The sequence below is a fragment of the Camelina sativa genome, chromosome 17 (genome assembly GCF_000633955.1).
Source record: "Camelina sativa cultivar DH55 chromosome 17, Cs, whole genome shotgun sequence".
In the NCBI taxonomy this organism is placed as follows: domain Eukaryota; kingdom Viridiplantae; phylum Streptophyta; class Magnoliopsida; order Brassicales; family Brassicaceae; genus Camelina; species Camelina sativa.
Genome location: NC_025701.1, coordinates 17,747,626 through 17,762,873, shown reverse-complemented (window position 1 = coordinate 17,762,873; position 15,248 = coordinate 17,747,626). Strand labels below are relative to the sequence as shown.

The 15,248-nt window shown below is 34.3% G+C and overlaps 3 protein-coding genes across 3 annotated transcripts; 1 reads left to right on the top strand and 2 right to left on the bottom strand.

The window, feature by feature from the left end:
- LOC104759593 (uncharacterized protein At4g04775-like) lies at nt 5,741-6,257 on the top strand. The gene is made up of 2 exons (XM_010482505.1): nt 5,741-5,911; nt 5,979-6,257. Exons 1-2 carry the CDS (start codon nt 5,741-5,743, stop codon nt 6,255-6,257), a joined length of 450 nt encoding a protein of 149 aa, XP_010480807.1.
- Nucleotides 6,542-8,863, bottom strand: LOC104759592. Its single transcript, XM_010482504.1, has 5 exons — nt 7,835-8,863; nt 7,334-7,748; nt 7,142-7,236; nt 6,930-7,078; nt 6,542-6,602 (listed from the first exon to the last, which is right to left on the bottom strand). Exons 1-5 carry the CDS (start codon nt 8,861-8,863, stop codon nt 6,542-6,544), a joined length of 1,749 nt encoding a protein of 582 aa, XP_010480806.1.
- On the bottom strand, nt 12,565-13,323 carry LOC104757529. The gene is made up of 2 exons (XM_010480279.2): nt 13,148-13,323; nt 12,565-13,024 (listed from the first exon to the last, which is right to left on the bottom strand). Exons 1-2 carry the CDS (start codon nt 13,205-13,207, stop codon nt 12,635-12,637), a joined length of 450 nt encoding a protein of 149 aa, XP_010478581.1. The 5' UTR covers nt 13,208-13,323; the 3' UTR covers nt 12,565-12,634.

Here is a 15,248-nt window from a genome sequence, read left to right as displayed (position 1 = left end):
AACGACAAGGGTTCTGCTCAGAACAAGATTAAACATTTGTGTGGTAAGCTTGCTACTCTTTTTGAATCTTATGAGAATAAGTCCATTTTCACATCATCTTCTACAGAAACACGTGAAACTAATCATCAAACTGATGAGAATGAATGAAAAAATGGAGGTTTGGCAACTATGATGTAAGTTCTCAGTCTCTTATACTATTGGGTTTTAAGTTTTGTGTTGAGAAATGTGTATAGATGTCTAGAATTTTCTGGTTTAGTTACGGTTTCTTTTTTTTTTTGTTTTATATACATTTGCAGATATTTTAAAAATGTATTGGGTCTTGTTTTATACATTTGCAGGATTTTATAACTTCCGCAAACAAACTGTTGTTACTAGTGGAAAGTCTTCTTTGGAAATGTATCTAGATGATACACCGATAGACATGATAAAGTATGAGAGTTTGGATATTTTAAAATATTGGAAAGATAACTCTCAACGGTATGGAGAACTTGCGTCAATGGCTTGCGACCTCCTTAGTATACCAATCACAACAGTAGCATCTGAATCTTCTTTTAGTATTGGAACTCGAGTTTTGAACAAGTACAGAAGCCGTCTTCTCCCAAAAAATGTTCAAGCACTAATATGCTACCGCAATTGGTTAAAAGGTTTTGAAGCATATGAAAATGGTAAGCAAACAATTTTCACAATTTGGTATTGATTGTGTAACTTTTAAGTGATATAAATTTACTTTGACCTTCTTCTATTACTTTGCCATATGTAGAGGAGGATGAAGATTTTGATGAAGATGAGACATTACCTTCTTTCCAATCCATTGTTGATGATGAAGCTTGATTTGGTTGAAGAGACATCTAGACCTTGAGATTTATGTTTTCAGCTTTCCATTTCAGTTTAATATTTTGGTTTAATGTTTCAGTTTAATACTTTCAGTTTAATACTTTGGTTTAATACTTTCAGTTTACTATTCATTTGTTGTTTATGGTTCTACTTGTTTTGCTATGTTGATGTTAATCCGCAGAGGGAGTCTCAATGTTCTAGGACATCACATTATTCAAATGCATAGTTGTTACATAGATTCATATTAGTGCTCGAATCTTTAAAGATCATAGGAACGGTGCACAGAAGCTGTTAGGACTCCTCATCGTGGTTGTTACGGTTGTATGGAGCTTGGTGGAGGAGAAGAAGAGAAGCCCGCGGGCATGCCCGTTAGTCCACAAAGCTAGGCAGAGCGGGCATGGCCAGTGATACGTCGCCCGCCCGTGGCGGACCTGTCTGCGCGGATCACTGAAAATACGGGATCATCACGATCAGTTCTTTCGGGCGTGGGCATGCCCGTTTGACACCCCTAATTAAAACCAAATGTTTACTCCACCACGATCTAGTGGTATCGTTGTAACACTTCAGAATCAAATCCACAAAGACCAATCAATGAGCTAAGACAAAAGAAGTTTATGTTTGAAAGTCACTAACAAAGCAGTAATAAAAGAGTGTTTTAAATCAAAAGAGAAAACATTGGGTGCAGGGAATCATTAGGGATTATGATCACAGATTTAGATGATTAGATATGGATGCATTAAAAACAATTTTGAACTCAAATTATGTTTGTAAAGCTATCCTACTTCCGCAGCGATAACTATCTAAGCAATGAATTTACTAAATCCTAAACTTCCGTTTGAATCCAGCAAATCAAGCAAGCATTAATAGGTTCATGTTTGATTAGTTCACAAGATGCCTCAACTTCAACTTCCGTTGGCTAAGGTCCACCTTGCTAACCTATGTTCTTTTCTAGCAATTCAACAACGCTTTTGGTGCCACGATGAATTAAACCTAAAATCATAAACTAGGTAGCTAATCTAGTTTAAGCTTTAAGAATAACAATAGATGAAGAACAATAAGATCAATCCCTAATCTAACAAATCTAGCATCAATTAATCATAAAAACCCTTCTGAAACCCTAAACCCAATTGAGAAACTACTCAGACATGGAGAAGCAGAAACAGCAAATCAATGATGAAGAAAGCATAACTGAATTCAAAAGAATAGGAAATAGGGTTTAGAAATCTTCTCCAAAGTGTCAAGAAGGATTAGAGATCTTCTCCTTTAGCTCTCAATACAAAATAGTCTCAGAAAATAAAAGCTTATGTCTTTGGAGGCCGAGCCTCTAACTTAAATATCAAAATAAAACCCTAAAAGTCGGTTTAAAACGAAAAAGGAAAACTTGCTTCGGGTACGAAACTGGTCGATCCCGAATGCGGATCAGACGATCATGGATGCTTTTCTCTGTTTGCTCCATCTGCTTGCTAGTCCGATCAGTCTTCACCAAATTGGCTTCAGATGCTTGTTTTCATCCCCTAAACACTCAGTTTCCTTCCAAAGTAGCCTAAAACATATACGGACTCACAAAAAACTAAAAGGACTCTAAAAGCATACTTGGACCTAATAAAATACTCAAAATAAGTGTAAAAACTAAGGTTAAAATTCTATAAAATACAGACACATCAAGTTGTATAAATAATAAAAGTTGTATGTATGTAAACACCAACCAATCTCCTACAAGACTGTTTCAGTATCAAGCTTGATTCTCCTAGAGGAGGGATTAGCGTCTCGTCGAAAGAGAGTTGTTTCTCGCCGTAAGGTGGCATGTATAATGGTCCATGGTCGTTGTTAACGTTGTGTTATGTTGAGCTAGGGCTTTGAGAGAGATAAGCTTGGAGAACAAGTTACGGAGCTCGACCTATTCTTCCCCATAGAAGATCCATTATTCTCACAAAGACTCATTTGTGTTGCTTGCTATTGATCTGCTTTCTTCTTTGATTGCCCACTAATTCTTTTTGGTGTTCAAGATCGGACATCATTTCTTGATTGTTTTTTATTTTTATTTTTGTGTGTGTTCCACTAATACAAAATACAAACTGTAGGCCCATTATAACGACCCAAAATCAACCCTCTTTAGCTAGCCTCCCCATATCTATCGGGCGCGAACGCTACTTTGCTATCTTATTCTTCTTCATTCTCCAATCAGGGATTTTGAAACTCTACCTAGGCGATTATTCAACAAAACTACTGTACGTATCCCATTGGTTGTGCATTTTGGTCCGTTTTCAAGCAGTTGTAGATAAATTTGCTATGATTTGTTCGTAATTGTAATCAGATTAACTACACTGTTTGCTAGTTCATTTCTTGACTCTCATCCGTGCAAATGCATATGAAAGAAATCTATTTGAATAATTTGTTAGACGTTGAATTCTTCTTTTTTTTTAACACAAAATTGATGCCTAACAATCATCAATATACTTAGTTATACTTTGGTGAGCAAAAAAAATATATTCATTTTTGCCACATACTGGAACAAATGGGGATATCACACTTTTTAAAAAAAATAATTTTTGGGTTTTGCATTTCCATTTATTGGTGGTAAAGACTATTGGCCAAACAAAATCGAGATAATATGTGTATATGACAAATTTTGAACCGAATAAATAGCAAAAAAATAATAATATGGTAAAACGATTAAAAAGAAAGAAAATATCCTATATATGTGATTTAAATCCTATGATATATTTGGTTTGCGACATTTCATTGCGGTAGATCATAAGTTTTGTAATGTTGTGGGTGTTTTTTTTTCTAAACCAAAAATGAAGAAAGCGCCATGTAAATATGCTATCGTGCAGAAATTTCTTGCTTAGAACACTTTGGATCTTTGACAAAAAAGAACACTTTGGATTAAAACTTTTTGGAGGCTCCGTATGAAATTATCTGCAACAATTAAACACCAAAACTCCTACATATATTTGGTCAAAAAGCTAAAGTCGACAAGCGTTTCTGCGTTTCTCACTAGTCCCTACGCTTCTAAAACCAATGTAGGGATGGATGCTTGTATCGTTAACTGACTATTACCAGATGCCCATTATTAAATACATGCCAAATTGAACTCCATGCCTTATAAACACGATTTTACGAAATAGTTTATATTGCCACATGCATGTGAAGTATATCTGTTTTGTCACAAGTTGCAGTGTAGCTGACCAATTGACATGGTTATAAACTTATAACCGTCAACACCAGAGGTTACAGACCAGAAGCTTCACTAACACATGGGACCGATAAAACCTAGCTAAAGAATTCAAATGAGGAAAAATCTACAATGATTTTTCCAATTCACTCACAAAAGGGATCCAAAATTTTTCACCTTAGTGTAAGCTATTTAAACGAGTTCCTAGTACTCTTTTAACACTTATGTTTACCGAATGTCACTTTCTTCCTAAAACACCTACAGAAACACCTTATTCCTTGTATATATTCTTATATCTAACTCTGAAATTTTGATTCGAGGATTAAACAATGTCATCGACATTATAGGCATTCAAACCGTTGCATTACATGTGCACATATTTCCAGAAGCAAATCATCAATCTTAAGACAATTATGAGTTCAAATTTCATTCCATCTATATTAACATTTTTAAGTACATTTTGTATTTTAACATTTTATTTATAAAATTTGGATAATTAATCTTTTGCTATTTGAATAAATATTAAACTTGGATGAATATTTGTTATAAAATCTAATCGAAATGTTAACCTTAATATCTTATCTTTCTTAATTACGATTTTTGTTATAGAAATATCTACACAAAATTACAAAGAAACTTAATCAATTATAATATAAAATCACAAAATTATAGATATAAATAAAAGAAAAAATATATATAGTGGTGTATTATGGGTTCAATTCTAGAAACATGCAAAAATAATGCTCGACCAAAATATTACAATGTTTCATTTTGAATTGAAACTCAATTAGTCTGATGAAAATCTTATACTAATTTAGACATGGGTTAAGGTTGTAGTTGCTTACGAAAAGTTTGATCGTTCGGCCCCAAAACAATGCCTACAAATTCAGTTTAGAAGCATAATTTTGTTCAGATACATAGAATCTACAGTAGTTAGACTCGAAATGTTTTTTTTTTCTTTTTTAAAACATGCATTTAGGTTTTAGGTCATGTATGGATCTGATTAAACTAATTACCAGAACATACATGTTGGTTCCTGTTTTCTTATGCCGTAGATAAAATATACTCATATCATAGAGCCGATATTATATGTAAGTAAAAAACCCAAAATTATTAACGCTGGTTACAAAGTATTTTATTAGTATTACCAGAGATATGTCGAAATATATTTTGAAGTGAATTTTCTTGGAAAGTTGTTTCTATCTTTATTACTGAGGGCGTGAGTGGTGACATAGAGAAAAGCAGAATTGACAAAAAAATAAGAAAACCACATGTGGGTCACCATTCAACAAACTCATTAACTTTTCGCGTTTAAAAAAAAAATAAAAAGTTTTGCGTTTTGAAAGCAAATTATACGGGCCGACGGCCTATTTCCCCACCAGAACTATTGTATCGAGCCAGATAGAGCCCGTTCTTTACTCCCGGTCTATATGTCCCCGAAAAAAAAGTTCAATGCCATTTTCCCCCCGAATTAAAAGTTCAAAAGCTATATCTCCCCGAGTTTTGATTGTAGCGGTATAATGTCTAAACCCGAGACCAAACCATATATGTCCCAAAAATAAACCAATTGTTGAACCAATTCCTCCACCAACCCGACCCGTTTATCATAAAACCCAAAATCCCTAAATAAAACCTAAAATCAATTTTTACTTCTTGCATAATCGATTCTTCTTCTTGAATTTGCTTCTTCTTCTTGAATTTGCTTCTTCTTTCACGAACTCGAGTAATACAATGAGTAATGTATCAACAAATTCCACCGAATCAAGTTTCCGTGCAAGAGGAAGGGTTATCGGTGTGCCAAAGAGATGTTGGTGCGGGGAGGGAATCATGGCTTTGACATCGAAGTCCGATTCGAATCCGTACCGGAGATATTTTCGGTGTGGGTTTGCAGTAGCCAATAAGGTAACTGTTTTTAAATGTTTTTTGATTTGTTTTTCTAATTTCGTGTATAACATTTGGGTTGTTGCAGCTTAGAAACGATGAACACACATTCAAATGGGTTGATGAAGCTTTTGTCAATGAGGTAGATACATTAAATGCAAAGACTGTTGAACTTGAGAAGCAGCTGAAAGAGATCAGAACAGAGAGGTTTGAGATGGATAAGATGGTTTATGAGAAGATGGAGAAGGAGATATTTGAGAAGGTTGAAGATGCTTTGGATGAAGCCAAATCAAGCAATAAGAAAATGATGCTTATCATAGTCTTCTTATGTATGATTATGATTGGACTCAGTAAGCTACTAGGTTGAACAAGAGATTCAGTGTTGTTGTTAGTTTGTTGTTGCTATGAAGACAATTGGTTGTTAGTTTGTTGTTAGTTTGTTGTTAGTTTGTTTTTGCTATGAAGACAATTGTTGTGGTAATGAGAATGAGAAGTTAAATTTCAGAATTATGATCAGTCACATAGCCGTTCATAAAACATTCACCAAAAGACATCACTAGCAAGTTTTGACAAAAGACAAAAGACATAGGGAATTACAAGTCTATGTGGTCGAAAATACATTGAGGCAACCACAAAATTAGAACCCTATTTCTACTTAGCTACTTGATTAAGCTTGAGTGAGTGAACCTTGACTTGGTTCCCCTTGACTTGGCTGCAAAACAAATTTAAAACATTGTAACATTAGTAAACCAAAACAAACTCCATAAACTGAAACCATGAAAAGGAAAATACATTCACCTTGGCAAACTCTTTCTTGTGAAACCTAGAATTATGATTTGCTTCTCCACAAATGCCACAATGCATGATTCTTTTCTTCTCCTTTGGTTTCTTCTTAGTTGGCGACTCATTGGCACCCTTCTTCCTTTTTTTGTCAGGCTTTTTCTTCTTCTTCTTACCTTTATCTTGATCTTGATCTTCATCATCTTCATCTTCAGAATCTGGTATACACACATTAGGGGCATTTGTCTCAGGCCAAAACCTTGGACCTCTCTGTGGAACCAAGCCTTCGGTGTAGTTTCTTTTCCACATAGCTGTCCGGAACCATTGACAGACATAGTCCTCGGCTACAAGTGTTTTCTCGATGATGACTGCATAGGCATGTTCACATGGGATGCCACATATCTGCCACTTCATGCAGGAACAAACCATCTTCTTAAGACAGACTCTATGTTTATCTAAACCATGAGTTACTTCATATGCTCCATTTGTGCTTGAGTTAACCTTCGACTCAGATGCATACTTATGCTCTTTAGCTAGAAACAATGCAACATATGGAGTACAAATCCCTGCAAACAAACAAGCATACGCATTCATTATTGTCTTTAAACCCTGGAAACAAGCAAACTATTGCTAATACTAAAAAAATCATTGAAATGAAATTACCTGTGTGAGAATGAGATTCTGCAGACCGTTTGGCAATCCTCACCATTGCAAGTCGTCTGATTGTCTCTAGCATAGCAATAAAAGGTTTCTCCCTTGCCTTGTTAATGGAGCTGTTAAAAGACTCTGTGGGATTATTATCAACATCTTCACAATAACTCCCAATCTTGTGGAATGCCCTGCACCAGTTTTTTGGATTTGTCCTCATGACATCATTGTATACACCAGTATCATAACAAAAGATCCTCTCCAAGTGCCGCTTATAATCCGCCTCATTGTAAGACCAAGCCAAATCCCACAAAAGTGGCTTCATCCGTGTTTTATTTCCATGATGCTTCTTCAAGTTCCCGTAGATGTGTTGTACACACATTCGATGCTCCATCTTTGGTAATTCCAGCTGAACAGCTTTGATCAATCCCTACAAAATAAGAATAATCATTTAAAGGTACCATAAACAAAAGACACAATCAAAATCAGTTACAAACCATGATAAATACGACTTACCTTTTGCCTATCAGAGACCAAAATGAAGCCGTCACCATCATTTAGTCCAAGGTCAGTCTTCAAATGCTTCATAAACCAAGTCCAATTGTCGGTGTTCTCAACTTTTACAACCCCCCATGCTATTGGATAAATACCATTGTTAGCATCCCTACCTAAAGCTACCAGAAGCTGTCCCTTGACCTTATTCTTTAGGAAGCAACCATCCATTCCTATTAGAGGCCTACAAGTCTCTTTCCATGTTCTTCTTATGTTGTCAAAACAAACATAGAACCTATCGAACATGTCTTTCCCATCATCAGTCGTCACACATTCAACCTCTACATGTGAATCCTTGTTTGATTCTAATATCTCAGCAGCATAATCTCTTAATCTAGCAAACTGTTCATCATACTCCTTCTCAATCCACCTAAGTGCCTTCTTTCTAGCCGCCTGACACTGATGCCTAGTGACACTGATCTTCCACCGTTCCTTTATGATTTCTTCCATTTTCATTGGCATGAAGTACTCAGGATTATCTCTAATCTTATCAAGAAACAACCTAGCTATATGATTCACCTTAAACATCTCACATTCTCCATTAGGAATACAGCTATGCTTATCATTAAACTTTCTAATCCTCCACATGTTATCACTTGGCAAAATCGCGGCATATACCTTCCACTCACACTTTGATCCATCAACTCCATTACAACCAACACATATGAAGCCAATTTTATCTTTATCATACCTGTATTGCTTCAGATTGTTTCCAGTTCGAAGAACATAGTCCGTCACTGCCTCTTTGAAAGCGACACCACTGAAGAATGTTTGCTTATCGTACAAATGCCCATCACCGCGCCTGATATGTGTATGAACTGGCTCTTCTCCGTCACCGTTTTCTTCAGTATCACTCTCCGGATACACATCATGGCGGACCGGTGGTTCGTCGACGAACTCGTTGACCAACTGGTCGATGTGAAATTCATCTCTGTCAATGGCTTCTTCATCGAAATCTCCTCCAAACTCTGCATCTGGAACGACAATCGACATTAACGATGTCTTCCCTAGGGAATCTAAGCTTCGAATTTGGGTTTTCAATCTCTAGGGTTCTTCGCTCTAGGGTTCTTCGCGAATTTGGGATTTTTTGTTTTAGGGATTTGGGTGATAATGGATAATAAAATCGAGGTATATCGGGTCGAAATCGGGTTTGTTTTGGTATAAGCAAGGTTTAGTTTTTTCTTTATCGGTTAGGTAAATAGTAAACCAATCCCAAACCACGATTATGGGTTAATTGATGTAGAAGAATAAACTCGGGGAGATATAGCTTTTGAACTTTTAATTCGGGGGGAAACTGGCATTGAACTTTTTTTTCGGGGACATATAGACCGGGGGTAAAGAACGGGCTCTATCTGGCTCGATACGATAGTTCTGGTGGGGAAATAGGCCGTCGACTCCAAATTATACTCATGGACCGCCTTTAATTGTAGAATCATGTTTTAAGCAGCTGTCCCCTTCAATTACGCTATACCTATCTTTATTTTGGTTATTTAATTAAGTTATATATATATATATAAGTGCAATATACATCTTCTTAAATCACATATATTTTTTTTTAATTAAGCTATATATAAGTTTATAACTAGATTATAATCTGAGGTATACCGCATGATAAATTTTTATTTTTCTTTTCTATTAATGTATTATTTTAATATTAATTTTGTATATATAGATTTTTTGTTAATTGATTTAGTATATAATCTGCAGTATACCGTACAAATTTTTTTGTTTAACACAATCTTAATTATATCAGTTTGATTCGATATATTTTATATTGGTGTTGTTAAAATAGTAAAATGAAGATTTAACCCATATTGAAGTATCGTGTAAATGATATTTACTTTTTAGTATTATCAATTCAACCCTGTCATATCATATAACTCGTTATACAATATAACTTGTTTGTGTTATTTTGAAAATTTAATATGTTTAAATATTCATAATTTAAAATTTTTAATTAAGTTTAGATATATCAATTATAATATTTTAAACTTCTTAAAAAATTAAAAATTAATATACACGGTTAAATTAAAAAGTTCAATTAAAAATCTGATGTGAATTTCTTAGATGATGATTTTGCAAATGTAATGATTGAAACAAATATAAACAGTAGAAATGTTACAAAAATGTTACAGGAAAATTAAAGTACTCGATAATATATTTTTAATGTTTTGTATTTTTAATGATCAAACTCTTTAATTGATTTAACAATATGTATGTAAAAAAAATTTGATCATTTTGGGTGTTTAAGGTATAAAAATATGTATTTACCAACATAAAAGAAACAAATAATACATAATTATACTAATTATTTATAAAATAATATGAAATCCGCATCAGAAATAATTTTTCACCAATCAAATATTTTTTGTCCCGCTTATCATACATAAACCGCATTTGTCCCGCTTATCATACATACCACAGTTGAACCATACTGCACTATCAAACTGTATGTTCCGCAATATTAAATCCGCTGTTACCATTTGGATCCTGAAATTAATAGAAAAAGAAAAGTTAGTTTTTGGTGACGGGAATGGGAATTTGAAAACAAAATTGTTAGAGAGTTGCATGATGGAGTTTAGTACGACACGTTTAAGCATTATATAGAAAAATTATCAACAATAATAAAAAAGAAATGATCAAACTTTGACTTTTTCCAACATAAACCCAATTCATTGATGCGAAGTTATGCCAAGTTGCCATTTGATGCTCAATATTTTCGATATGTGTTTTATAATCCATTAATGACTTTTGAAAACAATAGACACAATACTGTATATATTCCAATATTTTGATTTTTCATTTTTCATAATTTAATGTAAAAAAATAAAGAACAATTATTTGATGATAACAAATATATATTTTACATTAGAAGATGTAAGTTTTTTAATATAATAAACTAGGTTGCATGGAAACAAAAACGGATACGCAAAAACTAAACGTTTCTGAAACAAGAAACAATTTTTTTTCAAAAATTAGGTAATGGAAATGTATAGGAAACATATCTATATATAGATATATATATACATATATATATATATATAGATATAATTAATCCCCAAACATAAAAACCATATTAAAAAAATATGAAACAACACAAATTCAAAACCTAAATATTAAATAGTTTAATTAAAAGTAAAACTGTAAAAAAATGTTCAAAATCAAATTTTTTGACTAGCATCGCCATATATTTAGGGATTTTAACTTTTAAGCTACTAATTATATTATATTTTTTAATCATTATATGTATCATGAATTCTTATATTTTCAAATTATTTATCAAATTTTGAAAAGAAAAAAAAAAGAGTTTTCGTCGCGTTTCCATCGTGTTACCAAACCGAGATTCTTAGGAATCATGTTTCTATTGCTTGTTTCCGAGTTTCCACGAGTTTCAAAAAGAGTTTCCATGCAACATAGATAACAAAAGCTTTTCTCTTTTTTATTTGGTCTATTTGACATTTTATATTATTTTAAAATATGATATATTTTTTTAATATACTACTAAATAGTCAAGCTATTAAAATCCATAAATTCTCGTGAATTGTTTCATTTATAAAGACTCAGCTCACAAATTGTTTGTTAAAATGACCCAACTGAAAATGTATTTTTAATAAGAATGATACAAATTAAGTACTCGTCAATAAATAGAAACTATTATTGAGAATGACCAAACCAATAATATTAATTAATACGCACATTTATGCAAAGTCGTATTCAAATTATTTTCAAATTATGGCTTGCGTAGACAAACATATAAAACCAACACATGGGTAGTTCTTAATTAATTTTTTTTTTTTTTTGTAGACTACTAAAAACTACATATAGTCAATTTTTTTAATAACTCAGTCGTGTGTGTCACTAATCACTATTAATGAAAATAATTTGTGAGTTAGGTCTTTCTATATATATGTACTACTATTTGCACGTTCGATCGTTCTATATAGAATAGTAGTAGTAGGTTTGGATCATTCTCAATAAATATAATTTGTAAGTTGGGTTATTCATAATAATTATAATTAGCAAAGGTAAATAATATTTTTTTTGAAAAAAGGTAAATAATAAATAAATAAATATAATTTGTAAGTTAATTTGTAAGGGAAGCTGCTTCGTCGCTTTGTTTGGAAATCATCCGGAGGTGACGCTAAATATCGCGGTATCACATTCGGAAACTAAATAAGTAAATATCATTTTCAATAGTTACCCTCCACTCTTTGTTTTTAGGAATTTGGAGAGTGGAGTTCACTACAAGAAAACACGTCTTTTGTGATGGACGAATATATCGCGAATCCCTCGCAAATCGACAAAAGCGAGATATTTGCGAGGAAAGTCCGTTCCTTGCAAATCGCGTCTCGCAAATCGGTCAACGTTGCAATTCCCTCGCAAATTTTGCGAGGAAACGTTGTCCCTCGCAAATCCCACGCATTTTGCGAGGAACTATTTTTCTAGCAATATTCTAGCAATTGTGTATCTAGTAAATCCCTCGCAAATTTGCGATGCTTTTGCAATTAATATTTCCGTCGCAAATTATAATAACGGTGAAAAAAAAAATTAGAATTTTCATTTTGTAAGCTTAATTAAATTAAACCTGTAATTAAAATTAAACCTGTAATTATAATTAAACCTTGTACTTAAGCAAATTAAAGTTGTAATTAGAAGTACTAAATTTACAATAACAAAACATAATAACCGATTTTGTTCTACACAAAAAATAGATGAGAGTTCATCAGTGTTACACTAAGTTTTACAAAACAAGTTCATCAGTGTTTACTGTCCGGTGGTTCCATCTCCGGTGGCATGTCTGGCCGGTGAATCCTCTCGGCGAAATCTAGCAGCAAACTCTGGATCTTTAGATGCAAGATAATCAAAGTATGCATCATAACTATGCATCTTCTCTGAATTTTCTTGCATCTTCAGATCATTTTGTTGCATCCTCAGCTCATTTTCTTGCATCCTCACTGCATTTTCTTGCATCGTCTGTGCATTGGCCTGTAGTTGAGTTGCCTGAGTTGCAAGAACAGCTTCGGCAGCAGCAAGCTTCGCAGCTAGAACAAGTGGATCTTCAGAAGGAGGAGGCGGTTGAACAATCTGAGCTGAAGATGCTTCTGCTTGCATGTTACCAACACCATATATCCGGTTCTTTTTCTTCGGAGCAACCTGCCAACAAAACATATACACACCATAAGTGTTTACACAAACATAAACATATACACACATAAGTGTTTACACAAACACAAACACAAATACAAACATTAACATAAACAATGAAGCATGTTTTACCTCGGTATAAATTTGGTTCTTCACAATTAGTGATAACCCACCAGAAGCACTACTCTCCATGTTATCCGCTGATATTAGCTCAGACTCAGCTTCAGCTATCTTTGACGACACTTCATTGAACACCTTCTCAGACAGTCCATCAACAAACGACCCATCAGGTTTCCTATGAGTGTCTTCTAGTACTCGCAGAAAATCAGGTAGTGGCTCACCAGTACTCTCAGACTAAAAACAGAGAATTGAAACAACTATATTAGTATATTGTAGATATGATATGAATAATGAACTTGTGTTAAACAGAGATACTTACAAGCTTTCGTGCTCGGGCTTTAAAAGAGGTCTGACCAGAACGGTGCTTATGTATTCCGGTGCCATTAGGATCACTATAGCGAGCATTACGGCCATTGATACTCTTTGCTTCTGATTTTGGTTCACACCAAAACTTGACCAAGCCATCCCATACGGTAGGATCAAGCCACCGCGGCATTGCATCATTACCTTTCTTCTTCCACTTACCCTTCCACCGAGACACTTGATCACACATCCGGGTCTTCAACTTCTTTTCAAACTCAGCTCTAACTCTTCCATTGATGGACGCATCCCAGTTATATGTTTGCTTGTAAAGACATAACACGAATCAGAATCAGAATCATAACAAGAATCAAATGATAAACAAACAAAATCTATAATTTATACACATCAACAATCTGTAACTTACCGCAAAAGTTTCAAACCACCGGTTTACAACCGGACCTGGTGTTTGGGTCCAATTGGCATGAGCTGATTTGAAATCTCTTTCAAAAATGGCCCGGATAGTAGCAGCAACCGAAGAATCCTGGTCAAACCTACAAAACATAAGATAAAAGGAATGAGGATCATTGAAAATACAAAACATAAAGATAAACTATAGGTTAGATACATAACATTCTCACCAAAGAGTATTTGGAGGTCGCTTAGGATCTAGTTTTGGTAAGCCAGCACGCCCGGGACTTGCAAGTAACTGTTCCAGAGTGAAAAAAGTTTGGGACACAGAAATACTGTTCATACGCGAAGTTGATTGCTGAGGAGGATTCTCATCATGCATCGCCGGAGAGCTTCCATGAGGATTATCAGCATGCATCGCCGGTGATGTACCTTGGGAAGAAGCGGGAGAAGGTAACCTTTGGGAAGGAGCAGAAGCTGAATGTGTCCTTCGAGAAGAGACTGGAGGACTTAACCCTTGAGAAGCAATGAAGTTTCTGTAAACGTTTTGGTTTACAGAAACGTTTTGGTCTCGAGAAGACATCTAAAAGCAGAAAAAAAAACTGATTAGAAACACAAAAATTGAATCCCCAATTTCGAAAACCTAAAATCAAATTAAAAACCCCAAATTGAATCATAACCCTAAACCCTAAATTGAATCCCCAATTTTGATACCCTAAAATCGAATTAAAAACCTAATCGAATCATAACCCTAAACCCCAAATTGAATCCCCAATTTTGAAACCCTAAAATCGAATTAAAAACCTAATTGAAAAATAACCCTAAACCCCAAATTGAATTCCCAATTTTGAAACCCTAACTTAGAAGGGGAGAGGAGGAGACTTACCGGCAAAGAGAGAAGAGATCGAGTTGGAGATTAACCGGACAAGATTTTCAGAGGACAAGAGAGAAGAGGAGGAGTAGGGTTCGAGAAGGGTTAACCGGGACTGAGAGAAGAGGAGGAGACTCACCGGAAAAGACAGAAGAGATCGGAGAAGAGAGAAGAAATCGGAGAAGAGAGAAGAAATCGGAGAAGAAATCGGATTAGGGAACTAGGGTTTTTCTTTTGGCTGCGGATTAGTCGAGGTTTGAGCGAAGCTCAAACTAGGTTTTCAAGTTATATAGAAAAATACAGCGTCGCAAATCTCTCGCAAATATTGCTATGGATTAGCTATGGCCCCTCGCAAATCCCTAGCAAGCATATAAAAATATGTAATTAATATTTCCAGACATTGCGAGAGAATTGCGAGAGAGCATAGCTATGTTTGCGAGGGATTTGCTATGTTTTGAGTATTTTGTGATGGATTTGCGATAAATTTATTAAAATATTACATTTACTAAAAATAACCAATTTAAATTTACT